Source organism: Centruroides vittatus, unplaced genomic scaffold, assembly GCF_030686945.1.
Source record: "Centruroides vittatus isolate TY-2023 unplaced genomic scaffold, ASM3068694v2 contig_1381, whole genome shotgun sequence".
Lineage (NCBI taxonomy): Eukaryota > Metazoa > Arthropoda > Arachnida > Scorpiones > Buthidae > Centruroides > Centruroides vittatus.
This window is the reverse complement of record NW_027120867.1, coordinates 1,996,437-2,023,753: the sequence shown is the minus strand read 5'-3', so window position 1 is coordinate 2,023,753 and position 27,317 is coordinate 1,996,437. Positions and strand designations below refer to the sequence as shown.

At 31.9% G+C, this 27,317-nt stretch overlaps 1 protein-coding gene across 1 annotated transcript; it reads right to left on the bottom strand.

The window, feature by feature from the left end:
• Positions 1 to 1,260: 1,260 nt before the first annotated feature.
• LOC136990908 (aminopeptidase N-like) lies at positions 1,261 to 24,952 on the bottom strand. The gene is made up of 20 exons (XM_067289368.1): positions 24,222 to 24,952; positions 22,489 to 22,641; positions 18,737 to 18,839; positions 18,542 to 18,659; positions 17,141 to 17,277; positions 14,751 to 14,864; positions 14,536 to 14,664; positions 14,360 to 14,425; positions 13,192 to 13,257; positions 11,397 to 11,557; positions 11,084 to 11,169; positions 10,778 to 10,908; positions 8,462 to 8,517; positions 8,220 to 8,382; positions 4,363 to 4,445; positions 4,080 to 4,193; positions 3,854 to 4,003; positions 3,665 to 3,778; positions 2,579 to 2,639; positions 1,261 to 2,468 (listed from the first exon to the last, which is right to left on the bottom strand). Exons 1-20 carry the CDS (start codon positions 24,803 to 24,805, stop codon positions 2,298 to 2,300), a joined length of 2,760 nt encoding a protein of 919 aa, XP_067145469.1. The 5' UTR covers positions 24,806 to 24,952; the 3' UTR covers positions 1,261 to 2,297.
• Positions 24,953 to 27,317: the final 2,365 nt, after the last annotated feature.

The window sequence follows — 27,317 nt, the reverse complement described above, 5'->3', positions numbered from 1 at the left end:
AAGGCTTTTAATGCCCACAGGAGTATCGGTGAATAATCACAAATTCGAACGTAATAAGAATTTCTTACATTGATTATAAAAACGCAAGGCTAATCAAATATTTATAAGCTTATTAAAATATAAGCTACGTTAAAATATAACGTAGTAGGCAGTCATTATAGGTATTTTAGCGAAATTAGGCAGAGATTTACGCCTGACTGACGAGTTAGCAACGTAATGTTTTTGGGTTTTTTTCACGTGTGGGCCCACCAGTGGCCAAGCGGTTCCGTTCCCTGAACACTAGGAGTTCGGTCGTGGGTTCGTCCCTCGCCAAAACGGGCTGTCCATGCGGAGTTTTCCGGGTTTTCTCTACGTTTGTAACGCCCGAATCGGGGCCAGTTACCCTTAAAAAGATTTCCCGAGAGGCATCCCCCTAGGCAGATTGCCCACGTGTTGCGTTGCCATAACGTAATAAACAAACAAACAAAGATCTTCACGTATGTAATTTTCTAAAAACTTTCTAAGGAAATATGGCCCCTATTTGAGTGTTAGAATTTAAATAGAGGCCAGTTTTTCTTTAAGTTCTTCCTGGAATACCTCTTTTGATCTTGTGCGTCGCCTTATTTATCGTATTAAACCAAACCAATCTTGATTAGATAAACAAGATGGGTTGGGTCAGAAAATTTTTAATTGCCGGTAATTTGTGATACATAAAAAAGTATTTTCATCTTTTTAGTTTCGCATTGGGATGCACTCCATCCCAATCTGGCGTGATGGAATAAACAACGCAACACACATGCAATCTGCCAAGGAGTGCCTCTCGAGAAACTTTCTACGGGCAACTGGCACCTATTTAAGTATTAGACGTGTGAAGAAAACTCGAAAATGTCAGCATGACCAATTATCCGGTCATGCAAAGAGTTGAAAACTACTAGTCGAGGGTTCACGCCTGACCAGATAGTTATCTGGTCGTGGCGTGAACCCTCGACTAGTGATTTTATCCACTCGGTCATTGGTAGGCAATGTCATATTGGGTAATTTTATTTTTGATGTCAGATCAAGGTTCAATTTATGCTCAAGTAAAAATGGATTACAATGTATTTAGACGTTTACGGATTTTGTTTTGAAGAATTTATTTAAAGGAAGATTACCATTATCTTTACATTTTATGCGATAATTACTCATTTAATTTTAATTTTGAAACAGTTGACGGCATTGTTTTAATCAAAAAATAGCGATTTATGAAAATAAATCATCAAAAATTTATAAACTTTATTCAATGTTATTTGAAAAATAATTAAAAAAGATCTCTTTACAAGACACATCATATTACAATGTTATATTTAATAAATAAATATATGTAAAAATATCTAATTGATTTTATTAAGAGTAATTCTAAAGTTACTAAATTAAAATAAAAATATATTTTATACAAAATCTTCCTTAAATTTTAAGTAAATGTAGCTGCATCAATATAAAACTTGAAGTTTAGTCAGACATATAATGCTACATACTGTAGTTTCTAGTTTTAAGGTATTTAAAATATCATAAAAATCATCTAGATCAAGAAAATAAATTCATTTTATAAATAATTCTAATAATTTCTTTACAAAACATCATTCGAAACATAATTATGCTTGGATGATTGTCAATGATTTACTTTTTATTGTCACAGTTTGCTAATTTCTCACACACTAATATACCTATATGTATAAATGGTAGACACATGCACGTGCTCACACCCAAGGATCAAGAATTAAAAGTTAACCAAAGCATTAATGGTAATTCGTTAGCTTCTAACTCTAAAACCTCGTTACCACTTGCAAATTACCAGTGGTAGCGTCGATTTATAATGGCAAACGTTCGGCGTCGAAATGTAGAAGTTTATTCCATTGTTTGTGGTTATGCAAAGAAGCCAATTTGCTTCGATAGCCAATAAGATGATAGCATATACCCTACGTCAAAACAATAGAATTTATCCCACGTTCGAAAGTGTTACAAAGCAAATTTTCAAACATAGGGTACATTCTATTGTTTTGACGTCAGATGTATGGTATCGTCTTATTGACTATCGAAAGCCACGAGTGTAAGCGGCAGCAGAAAATATTCGACACTTCGGGAATATTCCTTAGTGGCGCGCCGAGCCACTAGAGATGCTTTGTGGAATTGTTTACCGTGAAAAGCCTCTATCGCTTGTCATTGTCGCTGGAAATCTTGTAAGTGGAATCAAGGCTTAACTCCTGATCCTTGGTTGTGAATGCGGCCGATCGTGACGTATTTTACACATCCTTTTGCATATTTGTGCCAAAATTATTTCATTATTTAATATTTATTTTTAACCATCTTTCATTTTTCAACCATTCACTGATATTTTTGGCTATATCATTCCACTTAGACAGCAATTTAAATTGTCCCTCCATGTCTTTTTCAATATTCGTTCTTGTATCTTCATTGAAATCGCTTTTTCTTTCTTCGTAAAATTCTTTCATCTTTCAAGCGAGAAAATAAAGAATTTTTAATAAATAATTAAAATTGATATTTTGTAATTTTATAAAAATTTCATTTCTAACTACAAGCAATTGTTTAAAGTCACACATACCGTTTGGAAAGAATCAAAATCTTTTATCTGGGAAATAAGAACGAAAACAATTCTTTCATATCTGTAAATAAAAATTTCATTTAAAATTATTTAAAGGATAACATATACTTTAAAACAAATAAATAAACGAGTTACGGGGATTTTTATTTCTATAGTTTTTATTTAACTCTTTCCACCCTGTGAGCACTAAGAGGGCCTCCTTTAGCAAGCCCATTATGGGTTCGGCCAGACACTCTAATGGAATCTTGGGCGGCCTGTTGATGAGACGGGGCCTAGCCATATCCAGATGGACCACCCCCGAAAATTTTCTAGGGATTATTTGGTCCGGATTCGATCCCGGATCTCCCAGAGCGATAGGCTGCCATCTTGATCACTCGGCCTTTCGGCCGTCGATTATTTTTATGTTAATCTATATATTAAAAAATCTTAATAAAATATAATCGATATAAGACTAAAGAAACGCTGTAGATCTGAATAATATCAACAAATTTATGGTTATAAGCGTTTCAAAATAAGCAGTAGGCGCGCCATCTGACGTTCGACGCCATTTTGTTATTAGTCATCCAACTTTAACTTCTCGTAGAACGTAAAATATTTAATATTTTCGAGATTTCAAATTTTCCTTATAACGTATTTGAGTTTCTTTTCCCATTGGACTGTTTACTTTTTCGTCAGCAATTTGCTCCCTCTCAAACATTTCATATTGGTGGGTGAGTGAGTCAGTGCTGATGTCAATATAGCTATGTATATAATTTTTATATTATACACAATTTTAACTCGAATTGCTTTAATTTTTTGGTTAATTATTAAAAGAATTTAATGAATTTCCTTACGATTCAATTAGTTTCATTCAAGGCCGGATTTGCACAAAGTCTAAACAAGATGAGTCTATAAGAGGGCTTTACATCTTTACATATGTCATTATTTATTTAATAGTAAAGGGAAAAGGCCCGAAATATGTTATAGTTTAGGGCCATAACACTGGTTTTATTAATTTTTTTAGAGTACATATATATTAAAAGAAATTAAAGCAATTCGTGTTAATAATTTTAATTAGTTAACCATTTATTTATAAGAAAATCTTACAACGATTTCGATAACGAAGACCATTTTTCTTGCAAACGTTCAATGAACACGGTCCAAGATTTTAGAGTGAAAAAATTCGGGAGTTTTTCAGGATTCCACACATCATCAAAAAATCTTCAAAAAATCAAATTATAATAGATTTTTAAATATGTATAAATAAATAAATAATTATTGAAATTTTAAGTTTACCTTTTAAGTAAGATCTCATCGTTTGTACAAGGCAAAATTCCATAAAGCCAGTCATAACTTTTGCTCTCTTTGTAACGTTTATAAACGTTTTCCCAATCTTTTCTGTTGCCGTACATGATGAAAGTACATCCAACAATAAAGTTATATTCTCTGAAAATATTTTTACAATAAAAATTTCATTTTTTATACCATAACTTTATTTAAAATTCAAGTTATTTTATCTTACGTTTCTTCTGGGTCCTTTCCTTTCATAACTTCTTTCATCACTTCTCTTGAATTACTTAAACAATTTTTATGACCGTGCTTACACAACATAGTAATGTATGTATCTTTTGATAATCTAAATTGAAGGAAAAAATTATTCAAAGTTGTAATTATTTTTAAACATTTTATATAATTCTTGAATATTTATACGAATTATTATTAAATATATGATTTGTTATCACGTAATCACGAGTTTATTTCTATATATATATTTTAAAAATATAATAAAAGATGTAATTCATTACAATAGTTCTTCTTCAATTTTTTCTTTAGCCCAATTATGCAAATATCTAGCATAAATCGATCCCAAAGCGTATTGAATAAATTTCTGAAATAAAAATAATAATTAAAAAATTAATTTTCACTAATACCTGTAAGACCTGTCTAAAACGGACCCTCTACAAAACGGAAACCTGCCTAAGAAATCGTCCATATGTTACGTAACGCTGCCGCATTCCTAAAATTACGTATCCTTCATTGTATTAAGGAATCGTACAGGTACGAAGTACTAAATGTTACAATATTGTGTTAATTACACGTATAACGTACTGTACAAATCAATGACCTAAACACAACTACGTGTAAAATGCTCCACCTCTTTCCTGGGTAATGATCCCAGGAGATTACTGTACTATGAGAACGGGTTATTTATCGGGTGGTATTTTTGAAAATTGCAACCCGATAAAAAGTAAAACTTTCGTGAAGTTCGACCCCAGTCAAGATATGACACGTGACCCTCTTATCTCCCACCAACTTGACCTTTAACCACCAAAATTTAATAGCGTTTTAAACAGGTTTTAATGCATTGTATTATATTGTAATTTTGTTGTAAAAAACAATAAAAATTATTTTAAAAACTGTTGAAAAGATATATTAAAGTAGTAAAAAGAATGTAATTTTATTTAATGCTGTAAAAATATATAGTAAAACCTGTTTAAACCGAAATCTTGAGATACAGAATGTTTTTTTCGGTTTAGCGGGTTTCCGTTTTGGAGAGGATTTACTGTATTACAATGTACAATTAAAGTAACAGAATCAGCAATAAATTTTAAAAATGGGGAGCAAAAATGATTGTAATTTAGTCATAATGCCGGATTGCAAGTTTTAATCATATTCTTAATTTATCTAATTTAAAATATGTTGTCGATCTCAATTTTAGTAGTGTCTTGCCCCTGTACATCATACTTTTCCTGTAAACAAATTATCAAAAATTGTCGAAAAATGTATTTTAAACTAGTGAAAAAGTCGCGTAATCAATACTTCATTAATGTTTATTGCTTCTTTAACTGGGTTGAAGGCATTTTATTTGAATTTTTGATAGAAAAAATAAAATAAACTAACAGAATTATTAAGAAATTAAACTCAAGCTTCTTAAAGGATTTTCATTTATAAAATGGAAATTTTCTACACTAATTTTCGAGCATTATAAATAGGAAAGAAAACAAATAAATAAATCTATTTGAAAATCCAATTTAAATATCGAATGGAAAAATCTAAAAATTCAATAGAAAAAGTAATCAATGGAAAGATTACTCTTTATATTTCTTTCAAAAACTCCGTTTATGTTTCTACAGAAGTCAAATAGTTTCTCATTTGATTTTATAATGATTTTTTTTAAGTCAGTGGTTTCCAAATTTGAATAAATGTAACGACAATGCCTTCTTCAAACATACAACATTTTTTAGAGTTCAATAAAAAGAATAGAATATGCTTTAACTACTAAAGCAAAAATACTTATGTATAACTAGAAAAGGGAATTTATTATTTATTAAAAACTTTTGTTAATAACTTTTTGTCGATATTTATTATTTATTAATAGAAATTACTCGAAGCTAAAATTCTATCGATGAAAAACTTTACTGCAACAAAATTAATTATATTTTTATAATTAATTGGAGTAAAGAATTGTTATTATTTTAAAAAATTATCAGCGAAATTCTGTCTTTATCTTTAATGCCAGTAAGCACTACGTTGATATTTGTATTAAGTTCTGCGTGGCACCTGTGCCACACCGGCAATTCAGGGCTCCAGATATGGTACCAAATTTAAATTTCGATATTCTTACTACTGAAATGAGTTTATAAAAGATTGGTTTGCCTGCGATCTCCGCCAACAGTGGGCCCAAACCAATATTTTAGGGTGGAGATCCCAGACAATTTTCCTTTTTTCCCGTAGGATAAAGCGCCATTGCTCTCACTACTATTTACCAATGGTCGAATGGATAAAAACACCGAACACTGGTCGAGAGTTTGCACCCGACCACCGGTAGTTGGGCTTTTTACTCGTTTCTAACACCTAAATAGAGGCCAGTCTCCCTTAGAAAGTACTCTTAACAGATCGCCCACGCGTTACGTTGCCATATCCCATGACATCGGTTCATTTCGATTAATTTTTTATTTATTTATTATTGCATCTTTTTATCTTTTTAGTCGAACTTACACCTGTAAGTTAATCTATAAAGCAAATGACTCTATTGAGAAACTCCTAAATTTATTATAGGGTGTGGTTAGAAGACAGTCTCCCTGTATTTAAATTAGTTAGAATTTTCCTGAAATGCTGTACGTGGGTTGTGATCATAACTGAGAAAAATGACCACCATAAAATCAGTTTTCCCTCCTCCGCCTTTATTTTTTATTATTTGTTTAACTGTTTAAATCCCTTAATTCATTGACAGTTACACTACAACCTTTCGAATTATGATTATGAAGCTGAATGAGGAGAATATTCTAGACAGTCGGAATGAGTAATGAGAAGAGTACAAGAAAAATAAAGACTAAAATAGGAAGAATTAAGCAGAGAAAGAATAGTTTGAATATTATTTAAGGTATTCAAGCCAGTGTAAGCCTATCATATTTCTCGAGTCTAAACAGCATTGTTCTAAACAGTTCAATATTCGGGATATTATTGAGTGTTATCTTACTACATTGACTATTAGAAGCTCACTACCTTTTTCTATTTTCTATTTTTCAATTACCTTTTGTTATTTAAAAAAATTAAAACTAATCTTATAGAGTCTTGCTTTAAACAACGGTTTTAATAGAAACCCGTGTTTCGGAAAATGTGTAATTTATTGGGATTCTAATAGGGACAGCACTGCATTTTTCAAATAAAAGTCTCGCAAGACATTACAGACGGAAGAGAAATAAATCTATAAAAATTGAAATAAAAATCTAAAACAGACCTTTCTCATTATGATTGGCAGGTCGATAGCCAATTAGGTAAATCGAAATCTTTTTTCCTTTAATGGATAATGACTCGTCAATCATGTTTCTTGAAATGACGGATTCAGTCTAATGGTTCTTAGACCTTTCCTTTACTCACACCCCTGAATTTTTAAAATATACTCTCTCACTCCTATATTCTCCTATTCGTTAAATATTTTTATTTAAAGGCTAGAATCATATCACTGCCTTTTTGTATTTTAGTTTAACGTTTTTTAAGTATAGCTCAAGCTCTGTTCGTTCAGGTCGAAGTTACGGATTTATAACAGGAAGAAGTACATAATTATGCATTTAAATGTAATATTGGTATACTTTTATTAAGATATTATTTTTAAAATGTCTCTATTGTCAGTGGAAAAGGAGAAAAAAGAACATTAAGCTTCATAAAATATGTCTTGCACCCCAATGTTTTCTTGAAATTTCCCTCTGAGAGACTAAGAGGGTCTTTTTATACATATCCATTATAGGTTTGGACAGATCCACAACGGTGGAAGACGGGACATAACCGGTAAAGATCACTCCCCGAAAAATTCCTGGGATTTTTCGATCAGGCTCAGATTCCAGATCCTCCAGAGCGGTAGGAGTGCCAAACATCCAGTGGCGCGTCATCCTATGAGCTAAAAGGGCAATTGCCTGGGATTCCACCGTCGGAGAGGCTCAAACCAATTTTTTTATAAGAAAATATTTTCCGCGAAGAAAAATACCCGAAGTCAACAGTGCGTAGTGTCCTATAATTCAAATTGGCCCGGGCCCCACGAAGATATTAATATAACGCGCCATTGCATACATCCTCGAAGATGCGTGTATCCACATTAAGAATCGCTCATTCCGCATAAGTGCAAAATACAAACTTAATAGTTTTAAATATTAAAATGTCTTACTTTCCATTTTTCTTCTAGATCCGTTTGAAAAACAGCCATTTCATAATTTCTCAGAAAGTATCCGATCTGTGGATACTCCACTACATTTAATACCAGAACATCCTTTTCGTAAGGAAAATAAGAGAAGATGTCAAGCGCCAAGGTATGAGGAATATCTCCTTTGCTAAAACGATGACAGGATAAAACTATTTTAATGAAATATGAGTAATAATAATATTATTAAATTTGAAAAGTTTACTTACTCAGCAAAGAACATGGCATCTCTTAAAATTTGAATTCGATTTAATGACGGTATTTTCTAAAATAAAATATAAAATAAATCAAATTTAGAGTGAATTCAGTTCCGAATTTAAGATGCTTTCGTACACTATTTGCAGCGTTATGATATATTTTACAACATACCACACGGTGGATAAAATTTTAATACTTTATTTTAAAATCTTTGTGATATTCTAAACGATGTGGACTACGCTTTATGTGATGTGTGGCTACAATAATATCTGTTGTAAATTTATATACAACTGGTTTAAGTGACTAAGTAATTCACGATTACGATCTCAATTTTGTATATTGTGCCATTTTTCTTGAAATTTTTTCCTCGTTTTTCTATCGAGTCATTTTGTTGGATCGAGAGATCGATAGGTAAGCTACTGAACGTATCCACTAAAATTTAGGTAAATAACAGAATCTGTGTCTCTTATTCATCTCTTAAGCTGACTACCAACACGAAATTTCACTTTTAAATCATCAGAAACATATTTAAAACTTCGATTTTGAGTTATGACCATCTCTTCGTATACTTTTCCATGGCGTTGAGTAAAGAGGAACAAATTGAAGTTATTTTAATGGTGGGAACACACAGACAATGCGAATGCCAAAGAATTTTTAACTGGCTGCATCCAGCGCTCTGGATAAAGCCTATTAAACTGTTGCATTCGCGCTCTCTGCGGGTTCTCGCCATCGAAATAACTTGAATTCGTTCCTTCTTATTCAATACCAAGCTTTATCTGTAAAAGAATAAACAAAAATGAACACTCGGTTCCAGACTTAGAAAGCGTACATTTTCATCTTTCAATATTCCTACAAGACCAAAATCTGTACGCAATATTCTTGTATAAAGTTACTCGGATCTCCAGCTCCTAAGCTTTCCACATTTGATCCATATTTTCATGTATCTAGCTCTGTTCTTGAGATTAACGAAGGACGGACAGACGGCAGCGGGAACGTATAGGTCAGCAATTCGAAAATTGCAGCCCAATTTACTTTACAGACATCCCGATACCTTAAATGAAATTCCTTAATTAATGACACTTCATACAAATTAAGTTAGTACAATACTTTCATAAGCATCTTACTAAAGATTCGAAGCATTCTGATACTAACTCGAATTTTTAATAATGAGTTTGGAGTAGTATCTTCTGTTTGTTATAGATATTCAGGTTTCAGATAAAACATTTCGAGAGCTCCACAAAGAAACAAATAGGATCTAGTTACTGATCCATCAGTAAATTGAAAGCCACGTACAGAAAATGCGTATACAAATCATTAGATTTTCAATACTATTTTAGTTTTTTTAATTTAAAATAATGCGATACCTCGTGCTTTCTGTCAATATAGGACAGCGCAAAGCTCAGTTAACCATTGTGAAGATTTAATTGCTGCAAGTGGACCCAGAATGCTATCGAAGATATGTTATTGTTTTGATTACTAAATATGTTAACCGAATTACCGAATTAATTGAGTTTTTAATGTCTCGATTAACTGACTTTTGGCCAGTATATTCGGTTATTTTCGATTATAATTCCAAGAAATAACTGCAAAGGCGAGCGCATGTTTCTATTGGTTTTGTTGACTTTTATTGATTATACAGTACATTTCTACTAATGATTTTTCAACTTAATTCAAATTTTACAAAATATCGAATATTTTTGTAAATGTGTATCGATAATAATTTGTTTATTCCTGATTATGTTTACCTTATCTTTACATTAGCGCTTTGTGAAGATAAATGGAATATAATGTGGGTTAACCATAGTCTACGCACGTTTATCTCCGAGTTAATATTTTACTATTTATCTCGACGATAACTGTCGAATCTGTAATTTCTTCTCAATTGATTTCTATAAAAGTCATAATAGCAACATTTGATCAAAGAAACTAGACTAAAGGAACTATTGACGAATGACTATTATTACTTATAATACATCATTAAATGCAACAAACTGACTTGTTACGGACTTAGCTTTTTGAATTGTACCCGTATAACTGTATGTCTGATATAACATTTTCCCATTAAATAGTTATTTTATAGTAGATCTACACAAATTTCCGTATGCCTAAATATTTGAATGTTAAATCTATGGCTTGGAAGAATGTCGTGACAGAGGTCTTTCTTATTCCGATCCAAGAAATAATTTTAATAAATCAGCCTTCTATCTTAATTACAAGCGTTTAATAATAATAATAATAATTCAATAAGCTTAATAATGAGAATTAGCAATTAAATGATTAGGTAAAAATCATTTAATACGAGTAATAGTTAATATTAAAAAAATTACCAAAAAATAATGCCTCAATTGCCATAACAGTAATTTCCAATTAGTTTCATCGTAATTTACTCGAAAATATCCTAATTGTTCTACATTGAGTAATGTCCAGTTTCTGTCATTTGGAAGATCCTCGATAACATCTAATAAATAAATAAACCAATATATATATGTGTGTGTATATATTTGTTAGATTATATATTATAAAGTTATTTAAAAATCCGATACCGAAAATTTATAAATCTAATAACAAAATGACAAATGATCGCTGCTCGAGACCATTAATATTCTCTTATGTAATTGAAGATGTCTTCTTACCTTCTCTTTCAGTCAGCCACTTCGTTACTTTTAAATTGATTACGGGTCGACTTCCGTGCATTACAGTAATTGGAACATTCCACAGTCTAAAGATAAAATAAACTTTACTAAATAAACTCATAAATTTCTTCGCAAACTGAATTTTTTCATGTAAGATAGACTCCACTTCCTGTTATAAGAAGTATTATCTTAAAGTTCTAGCGCTTTGCAAACCACGTGATTTAAGTGCACGGTGCTTGAGAGAACTCTAAACTACTTTTTAGTGTCTAAACTATTGCTAAAATAAATAAAACTTCAGAAAATATAAACGTACTGTTCGGAGGATTTGTTTTCGTAACTGAAGCATGAGGTTTGACTTATCTTCAGCGTGTTCTTCTCGTAATTTCGAATTGCTGTTATAATTGGATAGCCTGCTTGAGATAGCCATGGTTCCATTACTTTTTCGAGGTTAAGACGAGCTTTTTTAGGCTGAGCCTGTTTTTGTTGAGTTAAAAAATTATTATTTCATTGAATTAAACGGTTATAAATAGCTACTTTAATAAAATTATGTATAATGTAATTACAAGTAATATTAAATATTTTTAATATAATGGACAGTTTACTAAAGCAATTAACAAGCTTTACAATAACTTAAAACAGATTTAAATCGGAGCTTCGGTCGACACTGTGACGTCATACACGGTTAGAGCTACTATATAGGCTTAGAGGATTGTGACTCGTCCGCCATTTTGGATCTTATTTTGGAAAAATTATTTTTATCCCGAAATAATTAAATTCCCAAAAATGTTATTGAACTTTTAACAATTGGTAAATATAATAGACATATTAAAGTATTTAAACACCAAACGTCGTAAAGATATTTGCATAAATTACAAAGAAAGAGTTGAACTTATGTATGAAATCATGATAAACATTAAAGAAAAGTATGGAATAAGGATGATTAATGTATTGTAGGGCCCCCTTTCGCTTTAATTACAGCCGTAATTCATTGTGGTATTGTAGAAATAAGTTATATAGTTTTGGATCGACCCGTAACCACGATTCTTTAATTCTTATATGGTTGAAAAGATACATCTTGAAAAGATACATTAAATTAAATTATAATTTACATAATAATTGATAAAATCGTGAATTAATTCTCGCCTTGCAATTTATTATCGACTAAAAGTCTAACATATAAGAACCAAAATGGCGGACAAATCAGCTAAACATTAAGTGTTCTGGTTGGTTTAGATGGCCACTCTTTAATACAGCTGGATAAACCAGTGGCTCGCTTATCCGGCTGTATTATGGTTTATTACCAGAAATTTGCTCAATATTTATATTTAAGATAGAATTTAGACATCATTAAAGGAACGACAGTATGGGGCTTCGAGCCACGAGGGCCTTCGAGCTTTAAAACTTATTTGGTGGAAGGGAAAGTGCGTTTTTTATGTTATAATTTAGAGCAGCCACCGGTCCTGTACCTATTATTTGTACACGAATTCAGCTGTAATTCAAGACATCGAGGATTTAATTAGACTTGAAATTATAAATTTCACATTCTTTATTTACTTTTTAATTAATTTACTTATTTAATTGTTCCGAAACATTCTAAACTCGTCATACCGAGGAACGAACAAGATCAATATTGATAAACCGAAATTACTTTTCAAACAATTATTATTTTTCTTACAATTTTATTTCATACGTCCCTTAGAAATTTATTATAGATTTTTAAAGTATTCATTACTCTAAAATATTATTTTTAAATTGATTTTTTGGAAGGTATTTAATAATTTACATTTATAAATGCCTTTATTTTTTCATTTTAAAGCAAAAACTAAAAGAATTCTGCAATATTTTTAATACATTTTAAAATTGCAAACTTAATTTTCAGAAAGTTCTTACAGTTTTTTATGACATTTACTTTTGAAAAAACCTTTTCAAACCGTGTAATGTCCTAAGGGAAAAAAGCCAAAAAGTAATTATTGTTATTATTTTTTTTTCAATTTGTCGGGCGATTTAAAGCAAAATACACATTCTTTTATTCTATTTAATATTTAATATGATCAATATAAAAGCAAAAATTAAAGAAAAACGTATTCTAAGTTTTTAAAAAGAATTACCGAGTTTAAATGCTTCCAGAGTTTTATGTGATCGACATTTTTGTACGAATTTTCATTTAGATACGACTATAAAAAAATTACATAAATATTCTCATTAAAAATAATATATATAATATATAAATAATATGAATACGAGATGATCCAAAAGTTCAGGAACAAATTTATATTCGTATCCTAGTGAATTTTGAGTCTAAATATACACCGTTTTTACAGAAATATTCAGAATAACGCATTTTTTTAAAATTAAAAACATTTTATAAAAATTTTAATTGTGATTTCCTCTACTAGATGATGTTGGCGCAGCACCTCACCTCCAAGGTCTATATAAGAAGGCCAGGACACGCGTACTGGAGCCGCCATTTTGGGCCTTTTTGAGTGGCGTGTTTAAAGCAAACTTGTACGAGCAATCAGTTTTATACAACATTAATTAAACTAATTTATGCAATTTTAGTTTAATTAATGTTGTATAAAACTGATTGCTCGTACAAGTTTGCTTTAAACACGCCACTCAAAAAGACCCAAAATGACGGCTCCAATACGCGTGTCCTGACCTTCTTATATAGACCCTGCTCGCCTCCCGGACGCCTCCATTGGGGTTTCTACTCGAACCTGTTCCGCATAAGATTAAAATGGCCATTTTAGTGCCTCAGAATAATTTAGTTTTAATCAAACAGTAACAGTAGTTGCTGCTGTATTTAAATATATTTTCCTTATTTACGTTATATTAAGTTACTTATCTCTGTAACAAAATTTGTAGTCTGTATAATTTCATATACAGTGCTTCATAGATTTCCCAATCTTTCTTTTTTCCCGTTTCTATCTATCCCTTTCTTTTTTGAACTTCAGAAAAGTATTCTGTAACCAATTAAACCACGTAGGCATGCGACAACGGGCGACCTGTTGATGGGGGTGCCTCTCGTGAGGACTTTTATGGAAAACTGGCCCATATTTAGGTGTTATAGACGTGAAGAAAACCTGGAAAACTCCACATGACCAGCACGTTGGCCAGGCGCAAACCCACGACCAACTAATTACCAACGTTACTAATCAAAATTCAATTATATATGACATTTTAAAGTTGTTTCTGACTTTTAGATCACCATTTATATAATTAATTTAATAATAATAATATATATATATATATATATATATATACATTAAAACTTACAATTAATCCTTTTTTAAAAGTGTCGTCTCCTAGAATTAAATGCACCATCCTGACCATTAGTCCTCCCTTCAATTCAATTAAATAAAAATTTTACAATATTTATGTAATAAATTATTTAATATTTCAATTTTATGAATTATTCTCTAATGTTTTATAATTAAATTTTATTTTAATACCTTTGAATAAGTAATAGAAATAGGTTTTAAAAAATCTGATGGTTCGTTTATTGGAATTATAACGGTCTTTTCGGGGTGATGACAATCGAAGTGCATCATTCTACTTGATTGATATGTAAATAGTTCTTCCTATTTAAAAAAGTTTAGTGAAGATATTATTTATTTTTTACTTTAAAAAAAATGTTTGAAAGAACAAGAATTCTTTATTTATTTACCATTCTCCATTCCGGGTGGATGCCATGAACTCCTACTGATGAAAAATACCGCGCGAATCCTTCATTCAGCCACAAATCATCCCACCATTTAGGAGTTACTAAATTGCCGAACCACTGTATATACATATATAAGACTTGTATATAATATTTTATATTGGCAGTCAAATCTCGATATGCGCCCTCCCAAATAGCACCCCCTCATTTAGAGCCAATGATTATTTGTTAACGAATCTTCTCCATAAATAAAGAAGCCTTTTAACAACTATAAGATTCATTAATAAATTAAAAACTTCTCGCATCCTCATAAATTTACATTAATTATTAAAGTTACTTTAGTTTATGACGTGCTATGAAATATAATTCGAAGATTTTCTTAAAACACGTGATAATTTAAAACGGTTCTTATACTACTGTGTATATATTCAATTAGCAGATATGCCCAGCGCTGCCTGGGCAAAAATGAGAAAATATTCAAATGGAAGCCATATTAAAAGCCTCACTTTGTCTTGTTATTATTATACATATTTATCACTTATAATCAAAGATATGAAATCAGGGGAGGAATGGGGTGTTCGAGTTTTATGGTAGCCTATATTTTCCGCAGTGCCTAGAGAGCTGCTATAAAAATTTTGGTGCAGATCGGTAAAGAGGGGTTTAGAAGTGTATAGAGAACAGATAAAGGCACGCATTTTACAAGTACCACGGTGTGTTAAAGCTCAGCCACACGTGTAATGCTAAAGCGCCAACTTTGATCCTTAATATCTCCACGACCAACTAACCGGTTCGAATGAAATTTAAAGTATTTAGTGTCCACGATGAGTACTGTGGACGTGTTAAATTTTGAATAAACTCGTTGGATCGTTTCGGACGTACGCGATTGGGATTTTGTCGCATAGATTTACAATAGCGCAATATTTGCAATACACCAATCTATTGTAGAAAGAATCTGCATATGTTTAATAAGTCGTTCGAGAGCTGACCGCCTCCTGTTAACTATAGAAGGTTTTATTTAAAAATACTGAGTATTTATATAATAAGAGCCGATGATTTTACATTTTGACATATTATTCGTCAATCTGTTATCAAGTGATATAACGTACTGCAGGCTACCGAGTGAAAATAGAATTATTATGAAGTTATTGATGACTGAAAAGTACTTGAAATCCCATAAAAAATTAATAGAACCAGGTTGAAAAGTAAATCTCGGCGTAAAAATTTAAATAAGGAAAACGTTTGAAAGTCGTGGCATAATAATACAGGAACAGATTTGAAACGTGAATAAAGTGCACATTACACAGACTACAACAACAGGAAGTTTTGGATGAAGGAATGTCGCCGCGATAATAAATCGGGAAAACAAACATTGTCACCGAAAATAAAGGCTTCAAGTTTTACTTTCTGACTTAAATTCGTTGCAAGTGCAATAATTTGGCCAAACTTTAGAGCATCATGAAGCAATATTAGTGAAGGTACAGTACTTTAAGGCACAATGTAGTCTGTGTAATGTAATGTGCACTATACTCACATGTTAATCTTACTGTCAAATCTGGTTCCAGTGTTCACACGCAACTACTTTCAAAAGTTTCCTTTATTTAGATGTTTATGCCGAACTTTACTTTTCAATCCGGTTCCATTAGTTTTTTATGCAATCTTGTAATACATATATGATGTTATAAGCTGACATCTAAGCCACTTCAATAGTTAAGCTTCTCTGTAAAGGAATTTTTTGTTCGGCAGAAAAGCAACACCTCACTTAAACTCGCGTATTTTTGATTAAAAATCAATTCTACATTTTTTTTTATAATATAAATTATTAATGTTTTTAAATTAGAAGATAAAAATTAACTTTCTAGATTAATTTAAAATTGAATTTTCAGAAAATTTCATTAAAGAAATTATTCTTTTAATAAAAAGTAAGGAGCGATGTGCAAAACCAATTGATGTTCACTTCATCCTACAATTAAGCAATTATTTAAAACCCTTTTCTCGTATTGAAACTAAGAATGCCTCAATTAAGCCGTCACAATTCAGCACTAATTATATACAGTTGCTGTTTTAGGTTGTGAAATTTTAGGTAACCTGTGCGGCCCCATTTATATAACTTTATGTAATGTAACGATAATATTAGATCTCTCCTCACTACTGATACTTTTGTGTGTATCTACCCGTGTAATTCCCCTTAAAAGTTGGATCGGGGGCCTCAAAAATGCTTAAAACGGCCCAAAACCGGTAAAATTTTAACTAATTTATATGAATAAAACTTACGTATAAAGCCTGAAATAATATAATTATCATTTAATTTTTTTATTATACATTTCTAATTAGTAAAATATTTTATTGATAAATATTTATTTTAATTATTATTTATAAAAAAGAAGTAAAGCAATAACCTGGTGTACATTCTCGTGAGAAATTAAAGCAGCTTTTGTTGTCCTAGTCGCTTCAGGATGAAACGCATTTTCTTTATACATGATCAAACCCCAATTTTCCATACCATAAGAAGGATATTCGGGAATAATTACATGATCTGAAAATGTAAAAGTTTTAATTATGAAAAAAATTTAGCAACGAGTTACTTAACTTTTCCGGCAGCATTTGGTGGCGCCATCTATTATGAAATTTTACTTTAAAATTTTGTTTGTATTTTTAACTATTCTAAAATGACAAAAAGCTTAATTTTGAGGACGGGCGGGTTTTATAAAAAAATTATAAATGCTAATAACTAGTAAAATCGTCATTAGGTTCGATTTTGACACACGAGGAGATATGACACACGATCCCCCTTTATTTCCCCACCCCGTCGACCTTTTATCACCAAAATTTAATAGTATCAATCACCCTAATAAACGAACCTCCCTGCAAAATTTCAGAAATTTTCGACAGAAAGCACAGGAATTATTAAGCTTCAAACAGGATGAACAAAATCGTGCTCACCCCATATACACTAACATTCATACATACAGGAAAAAAAACCCGAATTTTTTTGCACTTCTCGGAGTTTCAACCTGTCCTAAGTCCCTTGGAGGTCACTTTTTGACCGATCGTCATACTTTCCCTCTGTTATAACAGCCGGAAAAGTTGATCCTAGCTAGTTTTTCAATTTACGGGACGATGAGTAATGAGTATAAACCATGAAAAACACTACTATCTGGGCTTTAAGTGTTATAAACACTTTAAATCCTGGTCATGTATGTATTAAAAAAATACTCTTCCAATTAGATTAGGCGTGCTGTTGTAACATAGAGATTAAGAATTAGTGTACTCGCTATTCTTCTAAGAGTGCCACTAACGGCCGAGTGGATAAAACCACTGAACACGGCACACAGTTGGTCGCGGATTCGCACCTTATTAACTGCCTAATCATGTAGAGTTTCCCCGTTTTCTTCACGTATCTAACATCTAAATAGCAGTCATTTTCCCGTAGAAACTCCTCCCGGAAGGCATCCTTCTCGGTAGATCGTACATGTGTCGCATTGCCTTTTACCCCAAGCTCCACAGTGGATAAAATCACTAAACACTAGTAATTGGTCGATGGGTTTACTCCTCGCCAAGTAAAATTTTCCGGGTTTTCTTCACGTTTATAGCACCTAATTTAGCACCTAGGACTTTTATGAGAACTGGTTCCAAATAGGAGCTAGTTCTCATAAAAGTCCTCACGGGAGGGATCCCCACGCGGAGATTTGCTGTGTATCAATAAACTGGCGTCTAGTTCACAAGTAGTCCATAGTTAATAAGCACATTAACTTTATTCAAATATATTTTAACTTATATAAGAAATAATCGCTCCTTACCCAGTTTAGGTAAGTCATAATCGATTTGAAAATATCTTTCGAAATAATTGAGCGTCCTATGAGCTATATCCAATATAAATTCCATATCGGTGTTATTTCTTAGATACCAAACGGCAACCTAATTATATAACAATAATATTAGAATTTAATTGTAATTCTTTTACAATAAAATAATAAAATAAAATCACTACTTACCTTCCCTTTTTCGATACTTTTAAACTCACCAATGCTGAAAGCAACTAGGTAAGTAGACATGACTACTGACGTTTGAAATTTGTCAACTTCCCAGTCGTCATCTCTATAAAAGAAAGTCGTGTAAATTCAATATTAAAACATTACATTTTATAATTTTAATTACAGTCAAACCTCGATATAGTGCTTCCTAATTAATGCCACCCTGGTAAAGCGCCAGTAACTGCATACATATTAGAGAACTTTTCAATGTACACTACTTCGTTACTATATATAATTCCTATTTTCTGAGGTACTTTAATATAGCGCTACACACCAGTTTCGAACAAATGATAGCTTATATTAGAGTTATCCAACCGCTAATTCGCGAGCCACCGAAAGTTCACTAAAACTTTTATACATAACGTCATGGTTATTTAATTTAGTGGAAGAGGTCATCAACCAGAAAAACGTTTGATAATGATGATTTATATCAACGTTTCTGAAATTGTGATACGTGGAGACGAAAGAAAATCTGGAATTAATCAAAGTGAAATTCCAAATTTTCTTCCACTTTATTTATTTATTTTTAACTTAACTTTTGTAAATTAAATAAAAAGTCACGTAAATGTTATATGATAGCTTTGTGTAGATTGCAAAAGTGATATCCAACTAATACCTCAATATAACGTCCTCCCGAATGACGTAACTCGCGCAAAGCGCCAAAAAACGCCGAATACTCGTAAACGTAAATATTAACTAGAGAAATTCGTTAGTATTTGGCCCGCAAGTGGCTTAGTGGGTAACACCACCGTGTAACACCACGTAGTGGTCGCGAGTTCGCCTCTGACCTGGCCACGTGGAGTTTTCTGGTTTTTATTCACGTGTCTAACACTTTCCCATAGAAAGTCCTATATATACGGTAATTCGTGTTGTTTGAGATACTTCGGCTTAGTGCTAAACCCGACTTAGCACCAATTTCAGAGGCAAACGAATAGTGGCGTTAAATCGAAACTTCACTGCATAATCTTCTATTAAATTAAATCTACTTCGTTCACTTGTGTAGATGTATACGTACTTTTCAAAATTCAAGTCGTAAAAGTTGTTTGCAATGTGCATTGTATCAGGCATGGCACATTGCTAATCTTAAACATTAATGGAATAATTTACTAATTGACACATACTGAAGGGTTTTCTATTTAATATTTATGTGAAAGATCCGTTTACGAGTATTCGTTGGCACTTTATCGACCCTCTTAAATGGCCTCGCCCTTATGAGGGTGACGCTATTTAAGAGGGCGTTATATCAAATTTTCAATGTAATTTAATTACAATTTAGTCTTTACAATAGTAGTTAACAGACTTTAAGCCACCCTGTACTTATTTTATTAACAAAAATCAACAACTTATCGTATCCACTTCACGAACTAAAAATGTACAGTACTTACCGATACAACGAATAGATTTATAAAAGGAATAAATGAATGTTAAATGAGAATGAAAGCGTATTGTAATTCAATCAATACGTTTATTTATAATATATTTATTCGAAATTTTTATGTAATATTTTTGATAAACAGACTTTTATACTTACCGTCGATCCCTATTCAGTGTACCAATAGGAAAAGATTGCCGATTGTCAGGGTATAGACTACGAGGTGACCATGTAGCGGAACTCAGAATTTTGGACTAGAAGAGCTTGAGAAGGGCTCTGCAAAGCGAATAGAAGGGCTTGAGGAGTGCTAGAGAGCGAACTACAAGGCCCCAAGGAGCTATAAGTGTCCGAGATATGAACTAAAGAGCTAGAAGAGACTAAGGATTGTGGCTGCTCGGGCCTTCCATCCCTTAAGAAAAGCGCATAATTGATAACAGTTATAAGCCCTGAAATAAGTGTACAACCGATAACAGAATTACATCTTATAAGAGTGTACAGAACACGCTAGTACCCTATAATGAAGTATATATACAGTACATCCTATATGTAGAGCATGCAGAGTAGTGTGTAAGGGTGTAAACGCAGTAACATCTTATATAATAGTATAATAGTACAACGCGTAACTCTACATTTTGTACTATTATGCGTAACTAATAACATAGTTACACCCTGCATACTCTTATAGGGTCAGTAGCTGTAACAGTGTAAAGAGCATGCACCAGTAATGATGTACAGTACATACAGTACATCCTGTACTTAAAAAGAGTACAGTAAATAGAGTTATACATTGTATAGTTAATCGTACAGGGTGTAAATTTGTGTATCTCTTGTATTATTATGCGTAATTGATAACAGAAAGTTTACAGAGTGTAAGCGGCAACGGAGTTACACTCCGTAAGGATGTAACTCAGTTATCTTATGACTAAGATTTTAAATAAAAATCAAATAATACTCTTATGTAATTCAAGAAACAAAACGAAATATGTCGAACAGCTGTAACTATAAATAGTCGAAGTTTTTATAACCTAATTCGGGTCAAATGATGTAAATTTATCGCGCGTTAAAGTCAAAACAAGACAAGGATTCATTGTCATCTACATTTTTTTATATCGAGATTAATAAATTTAAATAAATCGTAAAGATAAATATATTCTCACGAAAACATAATTTGAATATTTTAATGAGGTTATTAAGTTTAACAAGGAATTAAATCATGAGAGAAAACCCGATACAACCTACTGAGTTAAGCGAATAAACTTGGTAAATATTTATACAGACACTTTAGAATTATGCAGCATGGCAACAGCTGGCATCAAACGTATAAAATGTCAAAGAGGTGACAATTCCGTCGCTTCTGTACACACGCTTTAGAATGGTCATATTTTAAGTTATCGCCTCTATAAACTGGTTTATAATTTGATGCCCGTTCGACAGACTGAAAGCTGTTTTTGTTTTTTTAATTCCCCGACAAATATAACAGTATTTGTATACAACAGAGGGAAAGTATGGCGAATGACCAACCCCAGAATTTTTACATTTTTTGACTCTAGGGACCTCGAAACGTAGAGAAATGCAAAAAAGTTTGGGGGGTTTCTGTATGTGGGGTGGGCACGATTTTGTTCACTCCGTTTGAAGCTTAATAATTCCTGCGCTTTTTGTTGAAAATTTCTGAAATTTTGCAGGGAAGTTTGTTTATTAGGGGGATTGATACTATTAAATGTTGGCGGTTAAAAGTCGAGAGGGTCGTGTGTCGTATTTCGAGTAGGGCCGGACTTAATTAATGACGATTTTACTCGTTATTAGCATTTATATATATATATATATATATATTATAAAATCCGTTTTATAATAATTAAAAATATAACAGGTTTTCAAAATAAAAATTTATAACAGATGGCGCCACGCGCAGTTGTAAATGTTGCCTGGAAAGTTAAGCAACTCGTTTTTGTAACTGGAGTATGTGCGTAAGAAGCGTGGAAAAAACTATCGGGGAAGAAAAGTTGTAGTAATTATTATGAAATGAACATTTTGTTAATGATAAATCTGACAGAATTTTGCGTTTATATACGACAAAATTCATTGTTTTTGAAGTTTGATGAATTTTTATAAGTTCCAAACTTTCAGAAATGATCATAAATTAATTTATAAAACTATCAGAAGACATTTCTCGTTATTCCTAACGAACTATTAAAGAACAAATCATTCTGTTTTCCTTCTAGCAATCTTCTGCGGGTCGGGTTATCGCGGATTATAGGCACGAAGATACTGTACTTCGACGATTTCTATGTAGTTTTATAATTGAAATTTGCATGAATTTTTGATATTTTTTAATTGTTTTTACCTTTCCGACGTTTCCGTAAGTGGCATATTCGATAAAGACACGTATTTTTTCCTTCTTACGATCGAAATCGTGAATCTGGCTTTGTAATGAGGTTCGTCGAAACAAGGAAATGCTCTTCTGGCGTAAGTTCGTTCGAATTTTGTGACGGCCACACTAAAAGAAAGATTAAAAATTAATATTTATCTTTATAATTTTATAAAAATATGTAATTATTGCGAATTTCTTAACGTGTTAACGATATAAACCAACGTACCACGAGGGATCGATCGATAGATACATCGGGGGTGGTTAATTAGAGTCGTTATATTTAGAAATATAACTTTAAAGTATGTAATAAGAATTTATGTAGGTTTTATAAAAGCAAAATACTTAATTCTGTAGCTCGATTTACATTTAATATAGATATTTTCGAGTATTATTAATTAATTATTACCCGTTGTTTTATTTTTTATTTGTAAGTTATTCTTATTTTGTGTCAGTACACAATGGGATCGCCGAAGTAAATTTAATACCGAGAAGACAACAAAACTCAAAAGAGTTAGGAACTCCCGATCAACATATCTTATGAATTCCCGATGTGAACGAATATTAAAATAAATAAGTATTTTTATAATTTTCTCTCTGTTTTATCTCACCCAAACACACTTTTTCAATAATTAAGCCAAGAAAATGATGTCTTTCATCCGTTTAACCCAAGATTCTTTCCGTATGTTTCGTTTATTTTTTTCTTTAATAATTTGTTTCTATTTACAATAAGATTTAAAATAACTTAATTTTCTTTAAATATTAAATGTTTTTATTCCGCCAAAATAAATACTTTACGAGTGAAACATTTTCAAAAGTACGTCCATCGATGATGTTTTCCAGATAAAACAAAGTCGAGTTGGTTAAGAAAAAAGTTAAAAAAATAAAAAGTTCCTGTAGTTAAATGACATTCTGGATTATCATTATCATTCCTCTACACTCGGATATTATGTTACTGTTGAAAAAATACATATTTTTCTAACTCTTCTAACGTTACTCCCTACTCTTATACTGCACAAAAGCATCTTTAATGACATTTTAAAGCAATTTCTCTTAATATTAATCCACGAATTTATATTCTTTGCCAATTAATTTTTATTTTACATCGACAAAAAACGGTAATTAGGCCAAAGAATTTATTTAAAAACCTCAATTTACATTAATTCATTCCGGAAATTATGTAACATTCAACAGTTGTTTACTGTATATATATATATATATATATAATTATTTTACGTTAATATAAATGAAAATAAAGGTTATATATCGGACAAAATATATTTCGGGGTAATTTCTATTGAGATTTTTTATTAATTTATACGATTTATGCTAATTTATTTACACTATATTCGAAGATTTCGCAACGAGGAAGTATGCGTGCCTTTGAATCAATTAAAATTCATATAAGAAATACCATTTAAAAATTCAAGGATTCTGAATAGTAATTATAAAGAATAGTTGTATCCATTTTATTAATTATTAAATAAAATACAATATCTGACAGATAGGCAGTTAATTAATTACGTTAATTGTCGTTAAAATGATAAATTATTAGAGATTTTCGTACGAAACTTCTCGACCCGTAGCTCGCGGTCTAACTAATTAGTAAAAATACATTCTACAGAGGGTCGCCAATTAAAAAGTTGAAAAGTACTGACTTAAAAACTGCTTTCTGAATACATTTTAAAGAAAGTGAAAACCATACTTACTACTTTTCAACGCCGTTATCTTGGTATTTAATAGCAGAAAAGCCGAGTGAATTCGATAATTTTCCATCGTACTTTATATGAATATTGTACTTTCGGCCAACTTCTAAATTTTGGCAAAGGGTGAAGATTATAAATTCGTTTTCTTCGTCGTAACTGACGCGGATTACGTCCAAAGTCGATTTTCCATCGGTAGAAACCACGTCTAAACTATTTTCACGAACGTCCAATCCGTTACCGTGAAGGATTAACGTATCTGTAGTATTTACGCAAGTGAAAGTGATGATGGCAACCCCTTCGAATCTTAAATCTTCCGGTTCCAGGTGAGCCCGAATCTCTAAATCGTAATGATCGGGTGATACGTTCGGAGGTAATCTAAAATCTCTCTTCACCTCCCTCTTCATGTAAGGTATGAGAAATACAAGAAGAAGGATTATACACACGACGACTAACAAAACGAGGAATATGACGAATAAAAGGAACCATCTTTTCCTAAAAAATTCTCGAGCTTTCGATGTGGGTTCCGAGGGGTGCTCCTTGATTTTTCCGTTCAATGCTCCGTTTTCTTCCACGTTGTTCGCATCCATGATAACATTAATTATTGTATGACTTCATCGTGGTTTAAAAACACCGTACGGACGTGTAATTGGACGAAGGACACGTGATGTAAACAGAAAATACAAGTTGTGAGAAGCGTAATGTATCTCGTATCGTACGGTCTAGCGAACATGTTCCACGGTTCTCTTCTTTGCTTTTTTTTAATGGCCAGAAAAATCCAAAATAGAAAAAACACCCTCGTTGCTACGACTAATTTCAATTTGTATGGCTATAAATGTAAATAAATTATTGAGATTTTTATATCTTCATTGTTTACACTTCTCACATTTCAACGTTATTGAATGGTAAAGTATGTGAGACGTTATTAACGAAGTTGAGGAGTGATACGGAATGAGCCTTAATTAATTCTACGATTAAAAAAACACGTAAAATCTACAATATTTCTGTTTAATTTCGTGTAAAAACATAATTAAAACACTTTAAATATCAGCACAATGTATTACTGTCGAGCAATATCATTAAAATTTTAAAAGGATTTATTTATAAACACAAACCGAGGAGAAGTAAAAGAATAAAACCGGTAACTCGGTTAAAGTCTATCAAATGATATTTAACATTCCTGACTTACAGAGATAAACACATGTCGAAATCGTAACAGATATAAATGGATATCGATATGGAACTTTTTTAAATTTCTAAACACACTCGAGATACTTCGAGATAACGTTTAGTTACGGCCTTGAAATGCTTAAAGGATCCCGTAACCGACTCGTAACAACCCTTTGCCACGCGCGACAATGTCCGTTACTAAATACACAGACGTATTTCGTATTTACGAGTGATTTCTACTCAATTTTGTCATTATTAACGGTACTAGAAAGCGAAACTTTGTCGATTTTGCGCGTAAAATACGATGTTTTGGTGTTATCGATACGTGAAATTCCATAGCAGTCCTTTACATCTGTGGATGATTTGTGTTTTTAGGCGGACAGATGTTCAAACGCACGTCTTTAATCATCTGGAATTCGGTAGCTACAACTATTTAAAAGATGATGTCGATATTCAAGGGCACGAATAGGAAGAAAGGAAGAGAAAAAATAATAATAATTAAAATAAAAATTCGGAAGTTTTAAGGCGGAATTAACTTCTCTTACGTAACATAATTTGAGTTATAACACCACAATGTTTCTTTTTCTTTTCTGTCCTTCGTTTGTGTGACGTAAAACTTCGTCACGAGTGTTCTGTGTGATGACATAATCGTTCTTAGTAGTTAATTGTTTGCGGCTCTTAATATCTTCTATTATTGTCCTCGTTAATTCTATAGAAAAATAAAGAAAAAAAGGATAAAGAATAATCAACCGAGTTTTCAAATTATTAATGAATTAGATTGAAACAAACGACGGTCTTACAAACTAAACTATTTTTTTAAATTCTTGTATAAAAGATCAACTTATAATTAATTAAAATAATAAAAATTCCGAGTATTTTAGTTACTAAAAGAAATAACCAATGATTTCAAATGAGAGGAGCTATGTCATTGGCTGTATTAAAGCCGCTTTGCCAGGTTATGCATCCAATGATAAAGTCTATCTCAAATGAAACGAGTGATATCATTGGTTTACTTAACTGGCTGTGTTAAACCTGCTTTACTGGGCATACCTAAAATTAATGTTTAAATCTATAAATTATGCTTATAATTTCTTTTAAAAATCTTAAATAATAACGGATTTTAAAAAAAAATTTTTGAATAATTAATAGCTGTAGCGCCAATTTTAAAAATTTTCCTCACTAAAATAAGGAGGTCCCATCGTCAAATTAGCAAATTACCTCCAAGAATTGCGTTTAAATACGATTATTTTCGATTTTTAATAGGAAACCAGCCCCTATTTCGGTGTTAGACACACGAAGAAAACCTGAAAAACTCTTGGGGTCTTTAAGTGTAGGGGATGCCAAACAAGCGCATAGCTTCTTTATAAGATAATTTGCTGTTGAGTATTCTTTTTTTTATTTTTGACTCTCCGCTCTGTGCCCACTAAAAGAGCATTTTTAATAATGCCCAACATGGATTCTGCCAGGCCCACGATACAGACAGCCGGGTGATGAGGAACGAGGCCCAACGTATCCGGGCCAGACCAGCACCCGAACGCGATTCTGGGTCCTCCGCAGAGGTAGGCTCACTCCTCAATCACCTTAGCCATTATTCGTGATTATCATGCGGGAAAAATAATTTTAAAAGTTACCACCGGAGGAATAATCGCGCTGTCTTCGTCATAATAGTTGATAATTTATAGAAAGTGCAATAATTTTTAAGCGGTAATAACAATTAAAGTCGAGAATGACGACTGTTGTTACCTGATCTCAACGGTAAGCAACATGATATTTCTCGAGATGATGTTGATTTGCCATGTTATTTACCCTTCAGATCTTTAAATATAGCAATTTTACTATAGTAGACAGTGTTTCTTAGAATACTTGACAGTAGAAAATCAGAAGATTCGAGTAGAAAAAAATCCTGTCGAGTTACAATGAGTGTATCAATAG